We start from the raw sequence: 18,494 nt of genomic DNA, 5'->3' as shown, positions 1-18,494 counted from the left end.
ACCTATAGAGGGTCCCCACCCTGATGTCATGTTTTAAAAAATGGTGCTAATCCAGATGGGGAGGAGGTGAGGAAGCCATACTAAAGACAAACCATTCCACGGGCCGGCACTCATTTGCTCCTCGTTCCCTGCCTGCTGCTGCCGCTATTGCACGCGGCAGCAAGCGGATAAGTCCTGGGGGGGGGGGGGGGGGGCTGCCCGGGTGATCGCTAGATCGTCCGGGCAGCCCATAGCATGCAGCAGCGGTCTGCTGCCGCCGCTCCTATTCCACGTTGCTTTCTATTCCTCGGGACCTTCCAAACTGCTTGTACCTTCGGATAGCTGCTTTTAATACAAGATCCGTCCTGGGGTCTGTTCGGCAGGTGATGCAGTTATTGTCCTAAAAAAACAACTTTTAAACTTGCAGCCCTGTGTCAAATTGCCGTGGCCTAGAGCACCCATGCCCTAGGATTGCACCGCCTCTCCGTACCTCCTCCCCGCCCACCTCATCATTAGGAATGCCACTAGAACAATTTCTCCTATATCACCTGTATGAACACTGCACAGGTGCATTAACGATCCAATGCATATGCAGTTTTCATACAGGTGATGCATAGGAGAAACTGTTCTAGGGACATTCCTAATGATGAGGAGGGCGGGGAGGAGGTACGGAGAGGCGGTGCAATCCTAGGGCATGGGTGCTCTTGGCCACGCAAATTTGACACAGGGCTGCAAGTTTAAAAGTTGTTTTTTAGGACAATAACTGCATCACCAGCCGAACGGACCCCAGGACAGATGTTGGATTAAAAGCAGCTATATGAAGGTACAAGCGGATTGGGGAGGCAAGATTGTGGGTACAGAGTCGCTTTAAGGCTGAACTCTAACAAGATGCTTTTTTTTTCTGAAAAAAAAAAAAAAAATAGAATAACACACCACCCAAAAAATGCTAAAAATGCTGACTTTTTTTTTTTTGTTAAAATGCCAGGGTTTTAGCGGAGAGTCAATGGGGAAAAATTAAATGCAATACCCACAAGACTTTTCTGCTATTTTATTTTTTAAATAGTTTTTTTTCCCAAGGAATTATGACAATTTAAAATTTTTAAAATTTGCAGCAGGTTTCACATTATGGATTTTCCACAGAAACATTGTCAATTTTTCCCATAGACTTCTATAGGGAGGTAAAAAAATGTCATGTATATTGGTATTTTTTCCTCTAGTAAATTCAGGGGATACAACAGCAGAGATTTTGGTAATTTACACCAAAATGAGAAAATGCCCCCCCCCCCCCCCCCCAAAAAATGCAAAAAATTGGAAGAAATGCTGCAGTATTTTGGGTGTTTTGTGACACTTATTTTAGCCCGTAAAATTGTGCAAAAGTTGTGAGGGAAGCCTAAAATGGCTGTGTGATGGGCAGCACCACTGGAGCGAGCGCTGTAGTCTCTCCATTGTTTACATCTGCCTGTACTAAGCACACGCTGTACTATCCGTAGAGATTGTACCAGGCACTGCAGCTGTGACCCATTCACTTAGGAGACGTACCCAGCAAAGTCACTTAGAACAGTGCGTTCTTATCATAAGGACAGGGCATGAAATGTAAAGGCCTGGATAACCCCTTTAAATTTTTGACATTGAGGCACATGGCCTTAGAGAGAAGTTTGTGGAGTAAAAGAATAAGGGGAAAAAAAATCACCAGTGGCCCAAAATGGCTGAATAAAAAAAACACCCCATAGTTTTGGTAGAAATTTACTAAGATCTGCACTTTACATAACTTTATGTAAAGTTATGTAGATGTTACCAGACCCATGGTATCATCTGCATTGCAGAATGTAAGTGTTTTGGTCTGTATAGAATATCCTATAATATGAACAGAGTATTAGAACTGTAAAAGGATTTATAGTGAATGTACCATCAGGCCCGGGCTGAAGCACTGGAGGTGGGCCGACCCACCCCAAGTGGGAGGAAGCCCCTGCCCCTCTAGGATACAGCTGCATTGATTCTAATGGAACTGCGTCATAAAGGGGCAGGGGTTTCCTCCCGCTGGGGTGGTTCGGCCCACCTCCAGTGCTTCAGCCCAGGCCTGATGGTACATTCACTTTAAGGGTACGTTCACACTTAGCGGATCCGCAGCTGATTTTCTGCTGTGGATCTGCAGCGGATTTCATTTAAATAACTGAACACAGCATCAAATCTGCTGCGGATCCTGTAGGTGTGAACGCACCCTTATAAAAAAAAAAAAAAAAAAAATAATAAACTCTACTATAAGATCTGTCTGTTCTAGTAAAGTGCTGCTGCCTGGATGCATGCAACCCCCACGTGTATACTTTGAGTTTGCCAGCACTCTTTCTCGTGTGTAGTAATAGGTTCCAGCACTGCCAGGGATATTGCTAAACAGTTGACAAAGGTTGAGGCAATTACAGGGCTGACGGCTGTACTGTATGTGATAAGTCAGGGAAAAGTCAGCCGACTGGTCACCTTATTGCAGTAAGATAACCTATAATATGATGCAAGGTGCACAGTGCACAGGTAAAGGCCTCTCATAGCACCATGCACATTAGCTAGAAGTCTCATCCTTGCCTTGTGGCTGCTGCAGCAATGCAGATAGTGGATCTTTCTATTGCTACAATTGGCCGATTGTCTGGTTTACTGAAACTGAGGTCTGGTTGTTGGTGCCATAGGGCAGTCCTTGACGTCTGCAATGTGGCCGTTGTCCAGTATCTGCAAGACTTTTATCTCCTCATCATTACATCACCATGGGGGTCTATGGAGAACTACAGAAAGGCTGGATATATCTGCTGTTACATGGGCTATACGCAGTATATGAGTATAGGGAGACAGAGATAGTTTAAAAAAAAAAAAAAAAAAACAACTCATAAATCTTCAGTCCCTCACCGATGCAGTGCTGATGCTCTGGGGGTCTTTGTTACAATTCGGCTGTGATAATAGATTGTACACATTAATTCCCGATGTAGCCAGTTGATTGGTTATGATACCAAGCCACTATAACCTCATTGGTTATGATGCCAAGCCACTATAAGGATTCTAGATTTCTATCTGTAGATTAAAGCCAAGTGGACTTTATCGCATAACACAGTGAAGCCTGGTAACATTTTTCATCTCAATATTAAAGGGGTTCTTCTCATTTTTTTTGGTATCTATACAATGCATTTTTTAATTTAACAGGAAAAAAAAGATCCAGTAAACAGTTAGGGCAGTATGGTGCCACCTGGTGTTCAGAGTGTATATAGCAATGTGCACATCCACCTACTGAGTGAAGGAGGACACACATGCTCAGTCACTCCCGTTGCAAACAGGTCTCTCTGTAATGATTCTTCTTGTATGGCTATGAATTACTAGAGATGAGCAAACCTCAAGTATGCTGGAATCTGAATGCTCTGCATTTGATTACCAGTGGCTGGAGAATTTGGATGCGGCCCTAAGGCTGCCTGGAAAACATGGGTACAGCCATAGGCATTTTAATAAACTGGCGCTGAGGATCATGGTAAGAAAACAACGTTGTTCCTCTGCATCTACTTCCCTATGGTAGTGTAACTGCAGGTTACATTTTTAACATGTTGTTAGTTTCCTATTAAAGTGATTTTACCATCAGGACTATGGAAATGTGTTTATTTATTTTTGTACCTTATCGGTCCCAGCGTGCAGATGCTGGTGGTGCTGTCCTTTTTTTTTTTTTGTTTCAAAACCCTGCCCGGTTCCCACCCTCTGCGTTGTTTTTCTCTTGAGCACCGGCCCCGGTCTTTGCACTGGAGCTGGGCCCCGCGCACCCAGTCAGTTCCCAGTCTCCCCTTGGTGACGCGCCTTTATTAGGATAAAGTAGAGCACTGCTAAGGTAGTGAGAAAAAAAATTCCATAGTACCGGTTGTACAGGGGGGGAAGTGGAGGGTTCAGCTCATGCATAGGTACGGAGGATTCCATCGCTAGGAAGCTAGACGGAGCATTGAAAGTAGAGATGGGGTGGTTGCGTAGTCTAGCCATGGTTGCCAGACTGCGGTGTATCGTTCGAGTGTGTCAGTACGGGTGGCTTCAATTTTTTCATAGAGCATGATTACATTCACCCTGTTAACAACTGCCTGGACTGACAGTGTGGGAGATCTCCATTTGGCCGCTATGTGGATTCTGGCAGCCATAAGGACGTGTTGGAGTAGTTTGTTGTTTGAAATTAGTGGAGGGAAATTTGTCACCTAGTAAGAGTGCTGATGGCCTTTTAGGGAGGCCTTTGTGAAGCAGGGAGGAGAGAATTACCAATATAGAGTCCCAAAAGCTAGAGACCACAGGGCAGGTCCACCAAGTATGCAGTGCATTGCCAGTATCTGAATGTACTTATTTTTAATAATCAGCAAAATATAGGGTTTGTTTTGGTTGTTGGTTGTTGTTGTTGGTTGTGGTTGGTTGTTGGTTGTTGTTGTTTGTTGTTTTATGATGTTACTTTACAGAAAATAAACTGGATCTCCCTTAGCTGAAAGCCTTGTCATTACCATGTGCCTGTGTCCTGCTTCCCTCTTACCATACAGCTTTTCCTGTGTGAATTTGTCAATGATTCTGTATATATTGGTGGAGCAGGACATAGCAGTATATGGCTCCATAGTCATACAACCTCTGGTTATCAGATTCCTGTGCATATCTCTGTATGAATCAGTGACCTAACTACATGAAAGTACTAAACTAATTTAAAAAAAAAATGTGGCAAGACATCATGGTCATTGCGCGTGGTTTCAGAAATGAATGGGTGCGTTCACACGCAACGGATCTGCAGTGGATTTCTCGCCTCGAATTCGCAGCGAGATCCGCATGCACATCCCGCTGTGAGTATGTGTGCAGCCTGCCCCATTAACCCCCGGCCGCCTGAGAGTATACATGACCTTCTCCCCGCTCCGGCTTCTGTCAGCTGCAATTCACCTTCCAAACTGCTGACACTGTTAGATAGCTGTTAGATCAAGGAGATACAAGGTACCTATTTTATATCTGTCTGTGTCCTCCACACTACATCCACTACACTTGTTTGTAAATCAAGCAGAAGGCAGGTGAGCGGGGAGTGGGAGGCCTTACAGCCCCCAGGCTTGGAAACGCCTCTTTGACACTTGCACAGGAGAATAAAAGCACCTTTTTTGACATTATGGAAGCACAGACTGATATATGAGAAGTACCATGTAAATTCTATCTGATTAGAGTCACTTTAGTTCTTGGTATAAACTTACACTAGACACTTTAACCCTTTAAGGACGGGGCCAATTTTCGTTTTTGCGTTTTCGTTTTTTCCTCCTTGTGTTTAAAAGGCCATAGCACTTGCATTTTTTCACCTAGAAACCCACATGAGCCCTTATTTTTTGCGTCACTAATTGTACCTTGCAATGACAGGCTGAATTTGTGCATAAACTACACTGCGAAACCAGAAAAAAATTCAAAGTGTGGTGAAATTAAAAAAAAAAAAACGCATTTCTTTTATTTGGGGGAATGTTTTTACGCCATTCGCCCTGGGGTACAACTGACTTGTTATGCATGTTCCTCAAGTCGTTACGATTAAAACGATATATAACATGTATAACTTTTCTTTTATCTGATGGCCTGTGAAAAATTCAAACCATTGTTAACAAATATACGTTCCTTAAAATCGCTCCATTCCCAGGCTTATAGCACTTTTATCCTTTGGTCTATGGGGCTGTGTCAGGTGTCATTTTTTTGCGCCATGACGTTTACTTTCTATTGGTACCTTGATTGCGCATATATGACTTTTTGATCGCTTTTTATTACAACTATTCTGGATTTGATGCGACCAAAAATGCGCAATTTTGCACTTTGGGATTTTTTTGCACTTACGCCGTTTACCGTGCGAGATCAGGAATGTGATTAATTAATAGTTCGGGCGATTACGCACGCGGTGATAGCAAACATGTTTGTTTATTTACTTTTATTCAAAACATGGGAAAAGGGGGGTGATTCAAACTTTTATTAGGGGAGGGGGCTTTTTAATAATAACTATATATATATATATATATATATATTATATATAATGTATATATATTTTTTTACACATATACTAGAAGCCTCCCTGGGGTTAGGGTTATTCCCCCTGGGGGACTTCTAGTATATACACTTTGATCTCTCATTAAGATCTTTGCTATATACTTATACAGCAAAGATCAATGAGATCGGCACTCGTTTGCTTTCGGTTGCTGCAGCCGAAAACAAACAAGTGCCGAGCCGCGGTCGGCGACATCTTGGAGCGGACCCCGGCCGGCTGCAGACAATGAGATCCCTCAGCGAACTCCCCCACTAGACACCAGGGAACGTCTGCCTCCGGTAATCGGAGGCAGCTGTCAACTTTGACAGCTGCCTCCGATTACTTGATTAATGGGCACGGCGATCTGACCGTGCCCGCTAATAGCCGCGGTCCCGGGCTACACGCAGCACCCGGGATCGCAGCGGTTCAGAGCGGGGTCACCGTGCGGCCCCACTCTGAACACCTCCTGGGGACATATGACGTACGGGTATGTCGTATGTTATATGTCCTTAAGAGGTTAAAGGGGAACTATCAGCAAGTAAGACAAATTTAACCTATTGATAGTTCTCTAGTGGGCATTGTGCTGTTACTTGTGAAATAATTAGAGATGAGCGAACCTGGAGCATGCTCGAGTCCATCCGAACCCGAACTTTCGGCATTTGATTAACGGTGGCTGCTGAACTTGGATAAAACCTTAAGGCTATGTGGAAAACATGGATATAGTCATTGGCTGTATCCATGTTTTCCAGACAACCTTAGAGCTTTATCCAAGTTCAGCAGCCACCGCTAATCAAATGCCGATCGTTCGGGTTCGGATCGACTCTAACCCAAACCCGGTGTGCTCATCTCTAGAAATAATCCTTTGCCCTGTAAGCCATTGGGAGCACAGAAGGCTGGGCTACTGTCCCTCTAAGTACCAATCTGGCACCCTCCAAGCACCAATATCAGTGTACTTGGGACGCTGGGCCCAGCTCCAATGCATAGAGCGGCTCTATTTGCATATGAAGAAACTGATACAGATAGCAAGAACCGGGTGATTTGAAAAGTGGACCACACCATTGGGATCTATGCGCCGGCACCAGCAGGTTGTGTAAAAAAAGAACAAAAATTATGTAGCCAAGTGGTACAAGTGGTAGCCCCCCTATGAAGCTTCACAATCTAGGTGTCTATCCACACCAACAGCCACTACAGAACCACAACCCCCAGACCTTCTATGAGGCAGCTCTCTGGGGATGCTGGGAGATGTAGTTTAGATATTGTCTTTTCTCTACTGGCATACTTATTATAAATGACTGTTTTGGCTGCTGTAGCAAAATGTACTGAAACACCTTTAAAGCGTTGTTAAATGTGGTGGTGTTTTTAGCTGTTGCACTATTCTTGCAGGGTTTTTTTTGTACAGCAAAACAATGAGAACCCATATCCTAGCTCATAAGAGAGTGCGCTCCATCTCGATACAATACACCGGTGGGCGGTGCGCCTGTGCTCGTGTGATTGCGGTAACTCGTCCCTCCTGTGGGCGGGGCTCCGGCTGGGTCCTGCTCAGGCTATGCGGGATCCGCGGCTGTGTGCTGTGCGGGGCGGCCGGACTGAAGCGGTGACTGCAGAGCGTGCTGCCCGACCGACCACATCCCACCGGGCCATGGCGGACTCCCCCCGGGAGCTCACACAGAACCCCCTGAAGAAGATCTGGGTGCCCTATAACAATGGCCACCCGGTGCAGCACAGCGCGCAGAGGAGAGGTAACGGCGGCCGGACCCGATGGAGCAGTGTGCAGCCGATAAGATCGGTCATGTGATCGCTCTGTCTGTGGGGTTAGAGGGGAAGTGGTGCAAGGTCTATGGGAGTAACTTGTTACTATTGTGTGTCCATCAGTGTGTGTGTGTGTGTGTGTATGTATGTATGTATGTATGTGTGTGTATGTATGTATGTATATATATATATTATATGAGACCTCTCTGTACACCATAGTGGTTGCACATTGCAGTGCCCATTCTGAATGATGCCACAACCCATGATGTCCCTGCAGATTCTTTATACCTATAGAGCTTGGCGTCCTCAGTCCCTACAATGAGTGGTATACTTTGTACTGTGTGCAGGAGAGCACTGTTCCCAGCGTGTTTCTCCTGTACAGGTGATGCCTCTGTATGAGGATGGTGCACAGGGTATGGATATGGAGGTGCCAGCCTATAATAAAGCCCATCACTCTGGGTGACGCAGTGTCTCCGGATTTTGGGAAGTAGAGGGAGGAGGGGGGTCACCCAGGCACTGCAGTAGGACCCATCCGGCACCAGCCGCATCTCATGCAGTCACATCCGAACGACGTGCTCCTCTATAATGGATCAAATCTATAAATGACATCAACTTTGCCAGCTTTACCCATTGACAAGCGGCATAACTTCATCCCCTCCATCAGCAGCAGTGTCTGTGATTGTCAGGCGAGGTGCTGGTCACCTTCTCTGCAGTTGTAGGGGCACGGTAATTATCACAAGGGTTAATATGGGGGGCGGGGGGTTATAGCATTGACTCCGGGACTGTGTTCTCACATTGTAAATGGACAGATAACATTGTATATAATAATCACAGTCACCTGTGTTCTGATACAATGCTGCATAGTGAGAAGTGAGTGATTTTATATATATATATATATATATATATATATATATATATATATATATATATATATATATATACTAAATATTTTAACCATAAGGGGAAATAGCTTCCTCTCCCTGTAGTGAGTGCGGAGTCAGCATTTATGTATGGTATCATTTATTATATGACACAGAAATGTTTGTGACAAGTAGGCTGGAGGCTATAATATATATATATATATATATATATATATATATATATATATATATATATATATATATATATATATATATATATATATATATTATGCAAAATTCTCGAGATGAGCTGAATATATGTAATACAGTGGAGCAGATGCCTATAGGGATCCTGTGACCCAATGGAGAGTGCTAGGATAGATGCTTAGGTACAAATAACGATGCAAGGAGGATATTCATATGGATGTGTTTGTTTTGCTTCTCGCTCTCAGTTCCTCTATTTTATCCAGTTGCTCAGCCTTCTAAAGTGGAACCCCCCCCTTCTGGCCTGGAGGGCAGGGAACATTGCCCCCCCAGCTGTTGCAAAACTGCAACTCCCATCATGCCTGGACAGCCAAGGCTAAAGCTTTGGTTATCCATGCATGATGGGAGTTGTCGTTTTGCAACAGCTGGACAGCTAAGGTTCCCTACTCCTGCTGTAGGGTATATTCACACATGGCAGATTTGTTACAGAAATTTGACACCTTTTCTATGTAGTGAAATCCCCCGCATGTGCTGCAGACACCACTCATCAAGATAAAAGGAGATCCTTGCCACAGATTTGCCCAATGTGAACGTGCCCTTAGGGTGCTCTGTCGCTAGGTGTTTCCAAATATGCTGCAGTTTTCAGAAAAGCTTCCTCAGGCCACATGACAACCATCAGAATTTAGGTTTCCAAAATGCAGGCAGCCTGGGCATGCTGGGAGTTGTAGTTTTGTGAAAGACGGAGTGCTCCAGGTTGGGAGTTACTGTTCTATATGATGGCAGGATGCAGCTCTGTTTTCTCTTTGTATATACACACATTCACCCTAGATGACTGTAGGTTGAGTGCCTGTTTATTGGTACCCCACCATGTTATGTCCTTTATAATAAGTCATGTTGACCACCTCTCATGTTTTATCTCTTTGCAGTATGTATGACCAATTGCCCCACTCTTATTGTTATGGTGGGTCTCCCTGCCCGAGGAAAGACGTATATCTCCAAGAAATTGACTCGCTATCTTAACTGGATTGGAGTTCCAACCAAAGGTGAGTGTGACTAAGCAGTGTTCTGAAAGTGAGAAGTCCATATGCAAGTGGAGGGAACTTTGGCTCTTCGGCTTTAGCTATCCAGGCATGATGGGAGTTGTAGTTTTGCAACAGCTGTGGATCCAAGGTGCCCTTCCCCTGGCATACGCCTTCTGTACCTGCCTGCTGACCCCCATTCCATCCGGTTTCCTCATACACATGCATGCCCAGTTCAGATGAGCATACTTTGTGTTAAAAAAAGAAAGAGGATAAGCTGCCAACACTTCTGGCTGCAGCTTATTTCCTTTAGAGTCACTGTTAATTTTTTTTTTTTTTTTTTGCAGAAATCAATAGTACAGGCGATTTCAAGAAAGTTTGTAATTGGGTTTATTAGCTGAAAAATGCATTTTTGTCATGAAAAAGCAGGTTGAAGCTGCATGGTTCTCTATGGGGAGGGGTGGAGGGAGATAAGGCACCAAAACAGGACAACAAAGAGTTAATTTACAGCTACATCACCGGGCTATTTCCTCTGACATTAGCACTGACCTCTGAATACCGGCTTTCATACAGCTCCCACTGTGTAATCCATTGTTCTCTGCTGGCGACTAATCTTCCTCCTCCCCTCTCCATAGAAGGGCCCGACTGTGTAAAAGAATCAAAATTTCCTGATAATAAGCAGTGGATGAGAGAGAGGAGGAAGGGGGAACCCGGGGAAAGTCTTTTTGAATGCAGATAATGGCATATTTGCCTAATAAACCCAATTACAAAGTTTTCCTAAAATCGCCTGGACTATTGATTTCTGCAAAAGAAAAAAAATGACAGTGACACTTTAAGAGCTGTAGATGACATTCGGTATTCCCAGTAAGTCTGCTGTAGGAGCCAGGACACTCCCATACACATAAGTTAATATTCCATTCCTGATGAAACAGCCTGTTTGTCAGACTTTGCTCCCGTGTATATGGGCACCTTCACTTACCTAATAGCTGCTGTATGGAAGGGTGTTATATAGGCCACTAAACCAGAAGAGAAACAGATCGCTGATCTCAGGGAGACCAGCCAAAACGACAACACTGCCGGCTGCTAGTGAAAGCGCTCAATGCAGTGAACTCCTAGGTGCATTGCTCCCTGGGAAACATGAATATGCAAAAGACTGGCTAGTCATGTGTTTTGACACTCTTTGATAAGGCTCCACAGTCTCTTCTTTTGCATATTCACTAAACCAGAAGGGCCAGTTAATAAAATCAGGAGGGGATTCACTGGGGTGACTGGAGTGACAGTGTGTGCTGGAAGCTGCTTTATGGTGCAGGCAAACAGCTCTAATCTGAATGTGATGAGTGAGCAAGATGGCTACCTGCCCCCGGGGGGGTCCTAGGTTGGGATTACCAGATCTTATCATGGGGCCTCACACATCCCTGCTGAGAGATAAGATAGTGTTGAGGGGCCGCACCCGCTTCCTGCACAATGAGTCTGGATCATGTGGATAAGGTGACACAGTCCCTGAGTTTTTGTTCAGCCATTTATATCACTCATTCACGCGTCGGTATATTTTTGCAGACCATATTTTGAGTCTGTAATTTTCTATCTGCAATCTACAAAACTTTGTAGTTAATCTGTAGTATCCACATCATCCATATTTTATTTATTTTTGTGGATCCGTAAAAGTTGAAAATAGAATTGCAGAGGTAATGACTGCGAAAAATACGGATCCCATAGGCTTCTATTGGTGTGTCCATGCTGTAATCCTGGAAATTTGCGGTTGTAAAATTAGGAGCATAAAGACCAATGGGAAATAAGTGTATGTGTGTATAGGCCAATTTTAGAGGTGAGACTCCCAGTGCTGGATTATTGCTGCTTATTTCTGGGCTGTTTTATGGGGGCACTCAGTGAATTGTGGCACCCAGAAGTTTATAGTCCTCCATAGAGAGCAGCTGTCCAGGCACCATCTAATACCATTGCCAGACATCTACTTATATACTCAATAGCACATCAGGCTACTTCCCTGCTGTCAGCGAAATCTCTGTGCATGGCCACCATATGGTGTTTACTAAATGCCTGATTTTCCTATTTGTCCATGCTGGGTATCTGTAGTACCACTGCGCATGGGGCTCTATGTGCACTGTTGTTTATAAGCATTACATGTATTTTCAGCCTATGTCCAGCCTTACTTTATATGCCTATATGCATTGTGCTATATATATATATATATATATATATATATATATATATATATATATATATATATATATGTGTGTGGTACCTTGGTTTAAGAGTAACTTGGTTTAAGAGCTCACAGTTTTTCAAAATTGTGACTTGGTTTAAGAGCATTGCTTTGGTTTAAGAGCTCCCAGGACTGGGTGGGAACGAGAGTGGAGGAGGGGCATGGTCTGTATAGCGGGATCTACAGCACTGTACTCTGTCCCAGGAAGTCTCCCTCACCTTCCAAATCATAGCATATCCACTTCAGGCTGGGGCTTACATCAGGGGACAGGACTGTGGAGGTAATCTCTCCATAGCTGTAACCCCTCTCTCCCCAGACAGTGAGTGCTGCATGTATGTGCCCACATCTGTCCTGCTCATTCCTTCATGTTCCCTGCAGTCTCTGTCAGCCCTTGTGTTTCCCATCCTCTCCATTACTGTACAGTAACTTATAATATCACATATTCTGCTGTTTCTGAATGTTTGTTTCATCTGTTTTACATGTTCAGTAATAAATCATTATTTTTGGGATGTGGAACCAATTGTCTGCATTTCTATGATTTCTTATGGGAAAATTTGATTTGGTTTAAGAGTGGATTTGGATTACAAGCATGGCCCTGGAACGAATTATGCTCGTTATCCAAGGCACCACTGTATATTATATATACTTTTTATTTATTATTTTTTTTTATTGCACAATTATAGGAAGCCCACCTTAGTGCTAGAGAGCTGTGTCCCATGAGCCCGACCAGGAGGGCACTTTGAGGGCAGTGATGTTTTTCCTCCTTGTTTCCTCTGGAGTCCTCTATCCTGGTCACAGGTCCCTCGTCATGTCTAGGTCTGTTGTCCGGTTGTCACTTCCTCCTTTCTCTCTTGCAGAGTTTAATGTCGGGCAGTACCGCAGGGATCTTGTCAAGTCTTTCAGGTCCTTTGAGTTCTTTCTTCCAGATAATGAAGAAGGCCAGAAAATCCGGAAGTGAGTATTAGATATAAAGTTTCTTTATGGTCCATGTCCACGTAATCCTAAGAATGTGATAAGATTGTAGCAATACTTCTAATCGCCGGCTCCGATTATCTGTGAGATTATACAGCAAGTAAACCAGGAACGTGAACTGTGTACATGGTAAAATGTGGAATCCTTAGAGCGAGTTGTGCAAGAAACTGTGCCATGAGAATACAGTGTTCTTAAAGGGATAGTTCATATAGGATTGACTATTGTCAGAGTTGGTGTAACACTATTCACACATGGACTGCAGAACACCCTGTTGACTTCTCCCACCATTGTTTGGTAAATCAGGGAGCCTTTGTGTTTATGCAAAAGAAATTTACACTATATGGTGTACGTCATTGTAAGCCCACCGAATATGCATGCCTTGTGCAGCTTTTATTTAGCTGTGTAAACACATAGTACAAAGCAAAGTTTTCCTAAGTTGTTGGACTTTGAGCCTTAGGATGGCAAAAGCCTTGAATCCCCCTGTGCTGTGACCCAGATACAGACAAAGCCGCCTCTGTCCCTATTGTGAGGACCTCTACATGAGCCTGGACACTTTACTTACCTAGCCTGACCTAGCGTGTTGGTAGCCTGGCCGGCACTTATACATGTGTAGTATCTGGGCATATAAATATAACTTTCCATTACTTTTCACAGACAATGTGCCTTACTGGCCTTAAATGATGTCAAGAAATATCTGGTGGAGGAAGACGGACATGTGGCTGTAAGTATATGTGTATATACAATGGCGATTCCTAACTCATATTTACTGAAGGATGTCAAACCTATAAGATTTTATAGTATATGTCTATTCATCCAGTATCTAATGTAAAATCATTAATTTAATTCATAGATTTAAGTTTATGTGGAAGTTATAGGGTGAAGACAAGGTGAGGGGGTGATTATATCAATCTGCTATCCCATCTATTGGGCAGTACAAAGCTTGCACGTGTGTGTTTGTGTATATATATGTATGTGTGTATGTGTGTGTATATGTGTGTGTGTATATATATATATATATATATATATATATATATATATATATATATATTATTTATATATATATATATATATATATCTCTATTACATACATACATACATACATACATACATACATACATACATACATACATACGTACGTGTGTTCTGGAGGACTCGTCTTGGGGTCTTATTTACCACCATATGTAGTGGTGACAGATCACTTGGATATACCATAGTCATAGATCTGGCCTGGACCTTCCATGATCCTCTGCAAAGCTTAGAGCTTCAGCTTCTTCATACAGATGCCCCCCCCCGGCCTCCCATTGTGCATCAAACCACATCACAACTTCAGTGACTTGGAGTCAATGAATAGAGTCATGTTGCATTTTCCTGCACAGGGGGTGGCAGGGAGCATTACTGTGCAGGAGGGATGCCAGAGGGGTTTTAGGAGCAGTGAAGGTCCTAAAGGTCAGACCCCTTCCCCCCCCCCCCAGGTTATGGCATGTCCTAGCATTAAACCATGACAGTCTATAATAGTTACAAACTAGAAATGGTGAAAGGTTTATTCCAATCTCAACAAATATAGTTATACTTCTAGGATTTGTCAAGGGAAATATTTTTGCAAATACAATCATTTAGCATACTTGCCTCCTCCTCCTGATATGCTGCTCTTTCCCGCCCATTTTGTAGGTTACTGACCACAGCCCCGCTCTAAAAACAGTGGTCAGACTGATGTATACATAGATGTAGTGTATACACTGTACAATACATCTAAATATACTATAGCGATATATATACACCAGCCAGACCACTGCTTTAAGAGCAGAGTGGTGGTCGGTAACCTAGACAACAAACGGTCAACAATGGTAGGGAAAGAGCGGCATATCTGGAGAACAGAGCAAGTTTGGTAAATGAATGTATTTACAAACCTATTTATTTAACGTGATGAGGCGTACAAGTTTAGCTATGTTAGTTGAGATGTGATTACATTATCCTTTAAAACTCACGTTGGCAACCTCCAAACTAGCGATTGCATTGTTTAGAGAGTATGAAAGTAATGACAGGCCCCCTTTTAAAGTAAATGTGCATTGTAGACCCCGTATACTGTGTATTTAGGTGGCTGTTTGGATGATAATGGTCCGGTCACCCTGCCATCATGTACAATACTATAAAATCCATTATTTTAGCTGGTAACTTTCCTTACTGTTCTTTTCACTGTAGGTTTTTGATGCAACAAACACGACTCGTGAGCGACGGGAAACCATCCTGAAGTTTGCCGATCAGCATGGCTTCAAAGTAAGAGCGTTACTAACAATGCGTCATACAAAGTCAGTGTTCCAGCTCAGCTACAGGAAACCGCAACCTCCTATAAAATATAATTGTCCTGTTATAAGTGGGAATAAGAGTTGCTCTTGCTATATTCTGTACAATTTTTTTTCTTTTGAGCTTTTACAGGATATTGAAATAGCTCATGGTCATATTACAGGTTTCTTCTAGATGTACGCCTTACGTAACATAGAAGTAGAGTTATACTGATGTCCTTATTACTATCGCTCCATTGGGATCCATAGTCTTGATTACATCCCAATGGAGAAAAGATGAAAAAACAATTTTAATGAACAGATTTCCCTTTTTTCTGAGAAGTGATCCGAACCTTGCTTTGGTGCTGAATGTGTCCGCAGACCGGGGTATAAGGTGTAAGGATACACTTCTCCCCCAGGTGTTTCCCCTGTAATCCCTCAGGGGGGTTTGGACTTTGGTGCATGGTGATTCCCAGGCCCCAGGATGGTCACCAGTTGGCAGCTGAATTCAGCACTGACAATAGGCCTGGAACATGGAAAGACAAAGCTGGATCCAGAAGTTGGAGAACACAACTAGGATGCAGCCACATCAGAACCTTGGGACAGGATAGAGTTAGTCAGTTGGATCTGTCTGGATGAAACCAGGAGGCAAACAATGGAGCATGACCCAGTGGAGCTGAATCGGAACCAGGAGGACAGGACTGGAAATGTTGGTGACACAACCAGATCAGAACCAAACGGAAAAGACTGAATTGTGATCAGACAAGTTGCTTTCACACCAGGAGCATAAGACCACAATGTGGTCAGATGAGAACCAAGAAAACACCACTCGTTCATGAACAGAGGCAGAACAGAAAAGTAACGTGTTCTGACACTTGGGCAATAAGCTGGCAGCCCTTGCTCGATTGATTCCACCATTGGGGGTCAACTGGAATCTGGTTTCAGTGGAGACTGGATGTTCTTTCTAGCATCATTAATATTGCTCACCTGTTGTCTAGTATAGTGGTACAGCTATAGAACACATTAAGAGACAGCGTTGGTGCGGGGAGCACTGAATATGCTCTGTGAGCGCTCATTGGTACCATGCTTATTCAGAATATAGTTGACTTCCTCTTCACATTGACCTTTATTCAAGTATCCTCCTGTGGTTCCCTGTTTATGCAGAAATGGCTTTGTGTAATATGCATTGGATTGTTTGAGATCAGCTATGCTATCTGTCAGCATGGGATCGGCCAATTTCAGTAGCAATCAGTAGGATTGTGAATACGTCTTTGATTGCTATTAGGCCGCGGTACAGACTCTTGAGTGCACTCCGGCACTTGTAAGACAATGTCTTTGGAATGACTCTGTATCTAATGTGAAACGTTAAAGGTGAACATACACATAAGCCTGATGACTAGCTGGACGAGATTACTCTATCTTCTATCTCTCTCTCCTGAATTCCGATAGATACATTTATCTGAAGGAGTTGTGGTTACTGAGCTTTGCACCCACTCTTGTCCTCCTTATCTGAATCTCTGCAGAAACTGGTGAATTAGCATATTTTCCTTTGCACTAACTAGATGAAGCTATTCTAATACTTATGTACAACCATGGGCGCAGATTATCCAGTATTTCAGAGTCTGGCTTGTTAAACATATGTTAAAGCAAATGTACCACTAGGTGTCCATCGCTTTGTGTTTTTTTACATGGACAGACCGGCACTGGCCTGCCATGGAAGCACTGGGGACGGGCCTGCCAGCCCCAAGTGTGACAGTCTCCCCTCTATGACGTGGCTCCATTAGAATCAATGGAGCCACGTCACAGAGGGGGTTTCGTCATACTGGGAGCTGGTGGGTCTACCCCCCCTTGTGCTTCATGTCGGGCTGGTACTCGGGAACCGGGTGGTGGGTCAAAGAAAGGACTGTGTTGGTCTGTTCATGTAAAAAAAAAAAAAAACCCAAAGCTGCCCGAACCATGGGTTATTAGGGGTGCTGGGGGGTCTCCAACGGCTTCTCCCCACTTTCCCAGCCTTGATTTAATGAATCTCTGTATTTGGGTATGGGGAGAGATCTAACACTAGGGACAACCCTGATGACTCGTGCCGCATGAAATTGATGACCACTTTCCTTTAAATTCTATGAAATGTCATTTTACTTATTACGTAGTAAGTCGTAGCAAAGACATGGGGGGGGCATTCATCAATTTTGTGGGCAGGAATAAGTGGGCAGGGGGGGGGGGTCGTGGCAAGGCAGGGAAGATGCGAGCCTCATCTATTACGATTTACACTTGTAATGCAGATTTGTTGCGCAGGGCTAGTCATGTTTACTAGGGCATGCGCCTCTTGGTGAGGAAAAAGGGGGGAGGCTCTAATTTAATAAATGTCCCCCGTAGAGTTTAGTTTTTTTTTTTTTTTTGTCAAAATAAAGAATCCACCCGGAATAACCCATTTCCTTTCTTTCATGCTCTTCCGAAGACCTTTTTTGTGGAGTCTGAGTGTGTGGATCCAGAGGTCATAGCCCAGAACATTGTGGTAAGCATCGACCTTAGTAATCCTCTATCGTCTTTATTGCTTGATTAATTGTAATAAAATGTACTTGTACCTTCCTGGTGTATATCGGCAATACCTGCAAGGTCAGCTTGCACATACAAAATGTCATTGCTATACAGTATATACTATACTATACTATCTCGCCAAATGATCAATTATATTTGTTGTGTTCAAGAAGCTCCTGTTGATTCTCTTCTTCTTTTCCATTGTAGCAAGTGAAGCTGGGCAGCCCGGACTACCTGAACTGCACCAATGAGGAGGCCAGTGAGGATTTCATGAAGAGGATAGAGTGCTACAAGAATTCCTATGAGCCGCTGGATGAGAACTATGACAAGTATGTCTCTTCCACTTCAGCTTGATCAATGTTTAAAGGGGGTTTCCAAAAGGCAAACAAGTTATGGCCTACCTATGTCACCTGGTATGCTAGAGATGAAGATTTAGTTGGCTTGAGACTGAGCAGCCATGTGCTGCCTTCTGTCTGATGTGTGTCTCGCTAATTATAGAGGTTGTCCAGCAAAAATCTTTTTCTTTAAAATCAACTGGTGTCAGAAAGTTATATAGATTTGTAATTTACTTCTATTAAAAAAATCTCACGTCTTCCCATACTTAATAGCTGCTGTATATCATGCAGAAAAAGTTTTATTTTCAGTCTGACACTGTGCTCT

At 43.5% G+C, this 18,494-nt stretch overlaps 1 protein-coding gene across 5 annotated transcripts in view; it reads left to right on the top strand.

Moving 5' to 3' along the window:
- PFKFB4 (6-phosphofructo-2-kinase/fructose-2,6-biphosphatase 4) overlaps nucleotides 1-18,494 on the top strand; it is a 61,531-nt gene that overhangs the window by 28,247 nt on the left and 14,790 nt on the right. For 2 of the 5 annotated variants that reach the window (XM_069967175.1, XM_069967172.1), the window contains exons 1-7: nucleotides 7,538-7,734; nucleotides 9,735-9,851; nucleotides 12,906-13,002; nucleotides 13,675-13,741; nucleotides 15,220-15,294; nucleotides 17,755-17,811; nucleotides 18,042-18,163. In XM_069967175.1, coding sequence (XP_069823276.1) covers nucleotides 7,542-7,734; nucleotides 9,735-9,851; nucleotides 12,906-13,002; nucleotides 13,675-13,741; nucleotides 15,220-15,294; nucleotides 17,755-17,811; nucleotides 18,042-18,163 — 728 coding nt within the window. In that variant the 5' untranslated portion in view covers nucleotides 7,538-7,541. Of the gene's footprint in view, nucleotides 1-7,536; nucleotides 7,735-9,734; nucleotides 9,852-12,905; nucleotides 13,003-13,674; nucleotides 13,742-15,219; nucleotides 15,295-17,754; nucleotides 17,812-18,041; nucleotides 18,164-18,494 lie in introns of those variants that run through there. The other 3 variants (XM_069967177.1, XM_069967176.1, XM_069967173.1) reach the window with 2 other exon arrangements.

This window comes from Dendropsophus ebraccatus, chromosome 4 (genome assembly GCF_027789765.1).
Source record: "Dendropsophus ebraccatus isolate aDenEbr1 chromosome 4, aDenEbr1.pat, whole genome shotgun sequence".
Taxonomy (NCBI): Eukaryota; Metazoa; Chordata; class Amphibia; order Anura; family Hylidae; genus Dendropsophus; species Dendropsophus ebraccatus.
This window is presented reverse-complemented; position numbering and strand designations above follow the sequence as displayed.